The sequence below is a fragment of the Buceros rhinoceros genome, unplaced genomic scaffold, assembly GCF_000710305.1.
Source record: "Buceros rhinoceros silvestris isolate BGI_N320 unplaced genomic scaffold, ASM71030v1 scaffold29218, whole genome shotgun sequence".
Classification (NCBI taxonomy): domain Eukaryota; kingdom Metazoa; phylum Chordata; class Aves; order Bucerotiformes; family Bucerotidae; genus Buceros; species Buceros rhinoceros.
In genome coordinates, this window is record NW_010426764.1 from 1 (window position 1) to 9,788 (window position 9,788).

A 9,788-nucleotide genomic window follows, 5' to 3' on the forward strand; every position below is an offset into this window, starting at 1 on the left:
CACGCCGAGCATCCCGCGTAACGCGCTCGTCCCGTGTGCTGTTCTTCATCCTCACCTGAGGTGAGGCAGCAGGAAACAGACACACACATCCCCGCCCCGATGGTACCCGTGGCGGGACGTTTCCCTCAAAAAGGTCCCCAGACGGTCCATGGTCTTTGAGCGATGTTTTGGGTGACCGTGCTACTGGAAACGGCGCCGCTTGCCTGTGAACTGAGTGAGTTTAACGATGCGTTCTGCTGAGAAACTCAATTCTAGTAGTAGCAACAGCCACAGAAAACACAGTGCATGCCAGAAATGAATGACAGTACTCCAAATGTTAAAAAAAATTATATTCTAAGTACAGTACAAAAAAGTTTCTTTGTACAATTGTAATCTGGATCAAACAGCAAGGAATACCAAAAATATAAAAACTGCTAAGTCTTGCCAAAGTTTTCCCTCTAGTACCAAATACCACAAGATACCGATTATACAAAGTGTACAAATGTTAATAAAAATACAAGACACCAGGTTGTGTGTGTGTTTTTCACTCAAGATTGTTCTCCACTATACAGCTGACAGCTGAAGCTGATCCCCTCCTGTTCCTTAGAGAGCAGATCTACCCTTTCTCCGCAATGTGTTTTAAGGGGCTGGAAACAGCCTGTGATTTTGTGCCGCTCCCAACATCAGACGCTTTTGTATGGGCCTGGATCCAAAGCAGGATTGGACTGCCTCCCTCCCAGTTGGGCCTTTCCCAATTCCAGGCTCGCTGGGATCAGTCACGTATTGTTAAAACATGTATGTTCTGGTCTGAGGCTTCAGAACTTGTATGGTGGCCTGAGAACCTTCTGCCTCCTCCACTACTTGACTGAGAAAACCTAACACTGCACTGAGAAAAGCTTCATAAAACACAGACTACCTTGTATGGGCACAGCTGGGGAATACATGGTAAAGAGGAATGGGGAGAAAAACCCTCCTGCACACCTGAGGATTTAAGTGAATGTGATTTGGGGAATGACGAGGAGCAGTTCAATTTCAACTGCCCTGAAAAACAGAAGCTAGATTTCAGACTGGACGTAAAAAAGTACTCTTCAGTCATTTTAAAACTCAGGCTGGAAAGGTTAGAGTCAAATCATATTTTGCAAGAGAACTTGTTTCTACAAACACTTAAAATCCTCCTGGGGTTTCCCCACAGTGTCAGTGTTTACCGGTATGCACACAGCCCATTCCTGCAGGAAGTGGGGTGAGGCAAACTTGATTCTTAGTTTCCACGTGCTGTTGGTGGAGGGAGGGCTTTTTCCTTTTAAATTATGTATGTATATACACACACAGAGAAATATACAGGATAAATTAAAATCCGTTACAGATATTGGTAAAAGTTAAATATACATGACAAGAACACCACATACACGTACATACAGACACACAAAAGCCACTATGAGAATCACATCTTCTCCTGCGGCCCCTCTTCCAGAGGAGCAGAAAACCAAACACCAAGTATGTGGCTGGAAGGAAGGGGAATCAGTCCAAGCAACCCACATGTGCCTTACTCAGCCATAACTGCTTCACACTGGTCATTAGTCACTGCCTCACAGCAGCACCACAGCTCCTTCAGTACTGCTGGTGAAAGGGATGGGCATGAGCGATCTCAGAAACCAAAGCTGTCTGCTCACAAAACAGGTGCAAGACGAGCAGAAGCAATCCAAGTTTTTCCCACCTGCTTTCATGCTCCTCTCCATCGAAGCAGGCTGACTGTGCCCTGGAAAAATCAGCAGGAGGTTCGTTCTCTCAAGCTGTTTGATACATCGTGCTAATGACGCTTTGGGTGCAACTCCACAAGAAAAGATTAAATTCACTGTCATCTTCCACTTCAAAAGCCAGTTACCAGACCAGCAGCTGACACTGACAACTTTCAGTTATTACTGAAGAGGGAGTGGCTGGAAGATGTGACCAAGAGGCAAAGACTTCTGCATCTTTGATCGCCTATGCAGCTTTCCCCTCAAGCAGTAGATTTTAAACCGAAAAACAGTTAGAAATAGGGCTGGTGAAGAGCTCAGTTCTATTCCTTGGTCCAAAATGTACTATCTTCTCTACCTGCCCACAGAATATTGAAATACTTCAGGCTGGAAGGGATATCAGAAGGCCATCTGGTCCACCCACCTGCTTAAAGAAAGTCCAACTAGAGCAGGCTGCTCTTTTAGTTTTTGAGTATCATGAAGGATGGAGAGTCAAGGACCTCTCTGGGCCACCTGTTTCAATGACCCTCTCACGGTGATGTTTTTTCTTTATATTGAGAAGTCCATTTTCTGTCCGCTTCCCCCACTAAAGGACCTGAATTTAAGGCGAGTATCTCAAAAGCTTTCTGAATTCTTCATACAAGATAATTTCAGATTGGAGGACATTTCACTCATCAATACAAGAGGGTTTTTCTCATCTTAGCTTCACAGCTTTTCATGAAATAGAAGTCAAATAGTTCCAATTGCATGTATATACTATACAGATATAAAACTTTAAAACCCTACACATGGAGCCCTTCAGAAAGGCTGGCATAGTGCATATGTACACAAGTCAGTTACGCAGAGATTGATTTCATTCTGGGATCCCTTCCCATCAAAGTCCAGGCATGATGTAGGCGATGTTGTCTAGTGTGTTTGACTGGGAAAAGAAAGTCAGTATGTTTTAGTATCAGGTAATGATTCAAATGCTTAAAAAATGACAACAGATGAGGGCACTAAGCATGTTCACTTGTCTAACAAGTTATCATAAGATGAGACAACCAAATCTGCCTAGTCATCTCTGCCACTGCCACTGCTTATTTTCACATCTTTGGAAATGTTAACTAAACGTAAAGGTAGCCTCAGTATTCGTAAGCACCTGGACACAATGAAAATGCTTGAGGCTTTCCTCACGTGACCTTTCCTTATGAACCCCACACTCATATCTCTGAATGCGAGACTAGCCACAAGGGCCCTATCACATCAACTGCAGGAAAGACTGGGGATGAAGGACTTCAGCAAAGCGATCAAAGTTGAGCATATAAAAAAGAAATGACTTGACTTTACACACACAAGCCCTTTATGAATTTCTCAGATGGGAAAAATAAGTGACCTCCAGTTTTCCTTGCGAAATGTAATAGAATTCTAAGTAAGAGTCCTTCTCATGCACATCAGAAGACAAGACCCAGCAGTATATTACTGGTATGCTCTTTGAACGCAGTACTTCAGTAAGCTCTATCCTGTGGCTGGATGGCTGAAGAAGGGCTTAGGAATACCCCTTTCTAAGTGCTGAAGGCAGAGGAGCTGGATCCGCACCAGTTGTGATTCTAGAATTTAACACTGCCACCTACAGGCTGAAAACGAGGAATTGCATCCGACATGCAATGCGAGCACTGACGGTTTTATCCACGTTTCAGAACACCGCTGTCATTAAGTATCTGATGGTAAAAATCAGAATAATTTATTTATTATCAGGTCTGGATGCCAGTTTTCAGAAGTGAAGGCTAAGTGCTTTGATCCACCTAAAGCTCCATTGCTCCTTATAACAATAAGTTAATTGAGTTGCCAATATATGCACCATTAGTCATGGCGTGTCACTGCTCTGAATGCACTTGGCAAGCAAGAAGGAAAAAAAGCATAGGATGTTTTTCCACGGCTTAGGATGGGAACACCCTGCTGACTCGGCTTTTATGCAGATAGCCAGTTTGTGGGAGCCTAAGCTGTCAACTTCATTCTTGTTACTAGTCTGTTCTCAGAATGAATCAGTTTGGGCCGCTCTATTATAACATGCCAATTCATACGTTGTTTTCGTTGTTCTCTGTTCTTTCTGAGTTCTCTGTCGGTTTTAATCTCTTAACTTTTGCAGACTATATATTTATTTTTCATTTCTGCTCCTCTCCACTGCTTTTTCATGTCTCCTGTTGGAGATATGACTCCTGATTCCTTTTACACTGCTGCAGTCTTAATCTCTCCTGACACCATGCTACATAGATTCCACAAGTTCTTGCAAAATCAGGGCTCAATATAAAGTGAAATTTAAAGTGGAAAAGAATCTTAAAACAGAGGCTGTTTTTATTTCCTTGGAGAAGGTTACAGTCACATGGAAAAGGCCCTACTCAATCACATTAGGATCACAAGTTATTTTTCATGCTACTAAAGGAAAAACAGCTTATGTGACACAGAGCTGCTAGAAGGCTTTTAGTTTTACAGAAAATTAGAACTTTCAAAAATACTGGTGTGTTTATATGGTTATATTTGATTCAGATGGATTGATTCAGTCACTAAAACAAGACATACACACACTGCAATCAATGCCACAAATATTAGTTCAGTTGCCTCTGGGAGAAAAAAAGTTGCACAATATTGCACAACAGTAATGTCTCAAAGACTTTCAATAAATATTCCTCTCTAAAAGTGTACAACTACGACCAAGACAATTTTCTTACTCCACTGGAATTGTAGTCACATCATAAGACTGATTCATCAAAAATCTCTAGCTGGACTCTACTGAAATTAACAGTGCTGAAATGGAAATAAACACAAGCAACTCACCAAAACATGCTTAGGGCAGCCATTCAACTCAGGCAGTTGTGTGGTCAGACATGCTAATGGGCCCAAAGCACAGAGGATTGAATCCAGAAGGACTGACAAACTTCCTGAAACAGCCACCATTCCCTGGAAGTAAGATAAGAAAAAAATGGATAGGGATGAGTAGTGGAAATTAGGGATCTTGCACAACTGTACTGATTCTCATGCAGACACGGTATCTTCATCCTTGAGCTCCTCTAGTTCTCTTTCATTATTCACACAGTAACAGAACTATCCCATGTGCTTCATAGACAGACTGCTGGATCAGAGCATTTACAAAGGCGGTAGGCAACATAGTGGTGCACGATAAAGTAGGGGACAGCAGAAAAGGTCAGTAAGTTGTCAGTTGCATAAAACACTTAATTCTGCAATTTTGTGTCATGTAATTTCTTTGCCATTTCATACCATCCATTTTGTTAACTACAAGACCTAAAGACAATAGTTGTTTTATTACGGAAGTCTGAAGAAATGCCAAGTCTGTAACAAATGGTTTAGTCATTGATATACTTTCAGGAAAGGGAATTTATTTGTGTGCCTTTCTGTGAAGTGGGAGATTTTACTCCGGTTGTTTCTCTGAAGAATGACCTCAATCGGTCATACCAGAAACAAAATGCAAGAACATTTATTTTACTGCTGATAAAACAAGAAAGTGTAGTGGGATAGATGATCACACTAGCCATAAAATTCAACGGTATAATTTGAGCCATATATGCGTTCTCCTTACAGGCTGGGCTGAGCTCTGAAAATGAATGTGTGTGCATGCATAGAATCACTATCATCTAACAGCAGAAAACCATTAAACTATGACATCTTCTACGTTACCAGTTAAGTTGAAACAATAGTAACCCCTATCCAAAGCACTGGCAATAGGATACTGCCAGAAAACAATAGGGCTTGCAAAAACGATCTTGGTAAAGGCTGATGGTTTTCTAAGAAGGTTTGAGACAGTAATAAAAACTGGACCAGAGATGAGCAAAGATGGCAAGGAAGAATCAGATCCAAGGCGAACATACAGTAAGAAAAGAGTGAAGAGTCTGCTGAACTAAGAATTGCCTTCAAGGACCTAGAGCTGCAAAGGACCTGTCTGTCTTTGATGCCTACCGCTGACTGAGAAAGAAGGCTTTTTATTTCGCTGGAAACAAACAACAATGCAAAGAAACATGACACACCATCTCCAGTTTCTTTTCCTAACAGAAAAGCATTAGTTAAACTTTTCAGCAAAACAAAATAATAATCCTGAGTGTAGATTACATGATGTCACTGTGACACTGATGGTCAGACACTCACCTCTGTTTCCTGCAGTCTGTGTCCAATGAGGCTCAGAGATTCACCCAGCAACTGTAAGTGCGCAGCTACATCAATAGGTTCTGTGTCAGGGACTTTGGCTGGTGAGGAAGGCACCACCACGGTGCTGGTGGGGGATTTCTTATGAGGGGAAATCACTCCTGTTGGAGAAGCTGGAAACACACACATCAAACCTCCACATTCTCTTCTTGCATTCTTTTACTTACAAGCCTACTGACTTAGAAAAGTTCAAATCTCAAAGGCATGAGATGGTTAAATAGTTCTGTGCACTTGGTCCTGTCGTCTTTGGAGTCAAAATTTTCCTTGTATGTGTGCAAAGCACCTACTTCAGCGAGATGCACTACGGGAGATTTGGTTTGGTATATTTGGTTTGGTATATTTGGTAAACAGAGACACCCAGCCAAGAACAACCCTTTTCCCTCTTGCAGCAAGCTAATCCCACTAAAACTCCCCTGCTGCCTCCTCCTGGTTTACATTTCCATCCCTAAACTGCTAATAACAGTATCATTCTACAGATGAGACAAGGAAATCTTTTTCTAAAAATGCTGATGTCATTCTCACTCTCGCAGAAATGTTTTTTAGAGTAATGTGAAGAGTTAAACATCAAGACTTGTGAGAAGCAGGTAGGGGTGTGAAGCAGGGAAAGGAACCTTTGTTCCTTATTCCACAGGCAACTCTATCTTCCCTGTCTGAAAAAGAATACCGGAGCAAATGAAGTGCAACAATTACCTTTTATTTTTGGTGCACCATCTGAAAATGATGCCTTTCTCTTTACAGTGGTGGCCTCTGCTTTATTCTGCTTGTGTTGGAGATACTGAGCTTTCTGTTTCCAGATCTGCAGTTACCACGGTATGAAAAGAGAGATTAATAACATTAGGTAATTCTGTTGCCTGATGCCAGGACCTGGAGGCAGAATGATGTTATGTAGCTGACTGGTGAAGCAACACCACAAGAAGAGAATGGCTGCTTTTAAGATTACAAGGGCCAGGTTTCCACACTTTCCACCTTTCCATACTTTGGGGACATAGGTAGCATTTTTCAAGGTACGGTGGCAACGCTGCCAGCATCCTCTGACCTAAAAGCCCAGTCTACATAAATCATTTTACAGCAGCATCTCACACACACTCACCAGTTTATCTTTCTCAGGTAGCTGCTTCCACACTTCTGCCAATTTTTTACTTAGCTCTCCAAAATCTGGCAGTAGGAAAGAAGAAAAACATTTCAAACAAATGAAATCATAAAATCATGGAGAGATGATAGGAAATTTACTGGCTCATGCATACACATTTAGGAGGCAACCCATTCTGAAACTGGAATTCTCCACACTGTCCTGAAAATGACTGCCAGTGGGCATTCCCATTACTGTTTAAAGTGGAGGGGAAAAAAAAAACCCAAAAGCTGATACCAGGAATATAAAGTCACACACGTATATACAGGAAAGTGGCACAATGAAGGTAGCTCATTAAAGAGCGAGCGAGCTAGCAATTTCTTTATCCAGATTCATGGTTTGGTTAAAATTCAAAGAAATCAGATTCCACTCCTGTTCCCCTTGCCAACTCTTACTCAAGGGAAACTGGCAAATTCTTTGCTTTCTGTCAAAATTAAGAGGCTGGTGTGAAACAGAGATGATATGTTCTGCTAATTAATCCTACTGGTGTATAATCAAGAGAAGAGAAGGGTAGATTATTCTCTCACCTATTCCAGGGTGCTCAGACACAATAGTTGTACGATATTCCTTACAGAACACTTGATAGGCAGACATGTTCTTCTTCTTTGGCTAGTCAGAAGAAGAGAAGGAAACAAAGATTCTTAATTATGATGAGACCTACTCAAATTTAGTAAGAGTTTGGCATTTATTGAAAAAGAAAGACGTGGTGCTTAGATCAGGAACCTAAAAAAGCAGTTTTACGTGTTCCAGTTGAATCTAGTGTTTATGAAAGCAGAGGAACCAGCCAGAACCAGCCTTAGTACAAGGCTTATCTTGCACCAACTTTATCAATGCATTTCATTCAAAAGTTACAACAACCTGCTACTCTAAATCCAGGATCAACACACAACTCTGTTAATGTATGTGTTGTAAAACTTAATAAAAAGGTATCTGTTATACTATTCAAAGTATCTGTTATAGACCTGTCAAAACAATTCAGTCCTCATCATAATGTTTTGTTCCATTTTGTTCCATCCCTACAAAACTCTTCAAATTGTCAGGCAAATAGGCAGTATAAGTAGACTGACAGCAGAGACACAATTTGCCGAGCAGTTGCCGAGCTACGATGAGAGAAAACTTACCAAATAGAACAGAATAATGGCTGAACAAACTGGGGCTACACCTGCTCATTTCCTGAGACAAAGCAACTCTTGTCTATGTGAACATACAGAAACTACTTTTCCCCATTTATGTACTTACACAGCTACACTTACGCCACCTGTAAACTCATTCATATGCTAACTGCCATTTCTCCTACTCTTATTTTTATCCATTAACAATGGAAAACTGAATTTAGGAGAACAGGACAAAACCGGGAATGTGGTAGTCTGTAAGATTTAGAATTTAATTTGAATACATGAGTAAATGGGTAAATAACTTCACTTTTCAGGTTAGAGCTCGATTCCTTTTTACAGGAACTATGACGATGGACTACATCACTAGTCCAAAAAGCTGCCTGGCTATAGCTAGAACCAGTTACCTTAGAAAATGATGCAATTGTGCTTGGTGCATAATCTGGACCAAGCAAATGAAGCATAACCTTTTTCAAAGACCCTCTATGGGCTAAAGACTGCCTGTGTCACAAAACCAGAATGACATATTTTGCTACAAACAGAAATCACAGTGTGTGACACATTTTGGCAAATATGTTTCAGTGAAACCATTAATCCTGGTATTATTCTTCTCTTTCTATTTAACATACCTTTTTAATGGAGTGCCTAATTCACCATTACCCACCACCCGATTTCTATTTTCCCTCCAATTTTTCCTTACTTTTTCTCTTTCTTTTTCTCTTTCTCTTTCCTTCTCCTTTTCTCTTTCTTTTTCCTTTTCTCTTTCTTTTTCTCTTTCTTTTTCCTTTTCTCTTTCCTTTTCTTTTTCCTTTTCTCTTTCCTTTTCTTTTTCTCTTTCTTTTTCCTTTTCTCTTTCCTTTTCTTTTTCTCTTTCTCTTTCCTTTTCTTTTTCTCTTTCTTTTTCCTTTTCTCTTTCCTTTTCTTTTTCCTTTTCTCTTTCCTTTTCTTTTTCTCTTTCTTTTTCCTTTTCTCTTTCCTTTTCTTTTTCCTTTTCTCTTTCCTTTTCTTTTTCTCTTTCTTTTTCCTTTTCTCTTTCCTTTTCTTTTTCCTTTTCTCTTTCCTTTTCTTTTTCTCTTTCTTTTTCCTTTTCTCTTTCCTTTTCTTTTTCCTTTTCTCTTTCCTTTTCTTTTTCTCTTTCTTTCTTTCCCTTTCCTTTTCCTTTTCCCATTTCTCAGCTTTGTCCTTCTCCTTGTCTTCCTTTTTCCTCCTCTTCTCACCTTGACCATCTGAGTGAAAAACAGCAGGAGGAGGTGGAGGAAGAACATAGGGGGTACTGGGAGGGGGTGGTGGTGACACTGTTATTTCTGCTCCTGCCACAGCAGTGTGCCCAGAACTCTTCTTAGACTTAGAGTGCTTCTTCTCTCTGTGTTTCTCCTTGTCTTTTTTTTTCTTACTTTTTTTCGACTTCTTCTTCTTCTTGATTTCCCGGTAGGAGTCATCTATCACTAACTCTCCAGCCTCCAACTCCCCACCAGAAGAGGAACCAGATTCTGGCGGTGCCTCCACACCTGACATCTCATGCTCACTCCCACGGCCCTCTGAAAAAAGGGAGGTGTCAGCACCAAAACTCTCAGAGGGTGGATGTGAGTCCGGAGGTGGTTTGTGCTTTTTCCGGGACGACTTCAGGAAGCTCTGTAGGTCATG

The 9,788-nt window shown here is 40.9% G+C and overlaps 1 protein-coding gene across 1 annotated transcript in view; it reads right to left on the reverse strand.

The window, feature by feature from the left end:
* Nucleotides 1–2,459: 2,459 nt before the first annotated feature.
* HMGXB4 (HMG box domain containing 4) overlaps nt 2,460–9,788 on the reverse strand; it is an 11,041-nt gene continuing 3,712 nt past the window's right edge. Inside the window, exons 5-12 of the mRNA XM_010141639.1 lie at nt 9,321–9,788; nt 8,845–8,874; nt 7,560–7,641; nt 6,994–7,058; nt 6,594–6,699; nt 5,847–6,016; nt 4,524–4,646; nt 2,460–2,631 (exon numbers count right to left, since the gene is read on the reverse strand). The exon at nt 9,321–9,788 is cut by the window's right edge and continues 16 nt beyond it. Coding sequence (XP_010139941.1) covers nt 2,587–2,631; nt 4,524–4,646; nt 5,847–6,016; nt 6,594–6,699; nt 6,994–7,058; nt 7,560–7,641; nt 8,845–8,874; nt 9,321–9,788 — 1,089 coding nt within the window. The 3' untranslated portion in view covers nt 2,460–2,586. The remainder of the gene's footprint in view (nt 2,632–4,523; nt 4,647–5,846; nt 6,017–6,593; nt 6,700–6,993; nt 7,059–7,559; nt 7,642–8,844; nt 8,875–9,320) is intronic.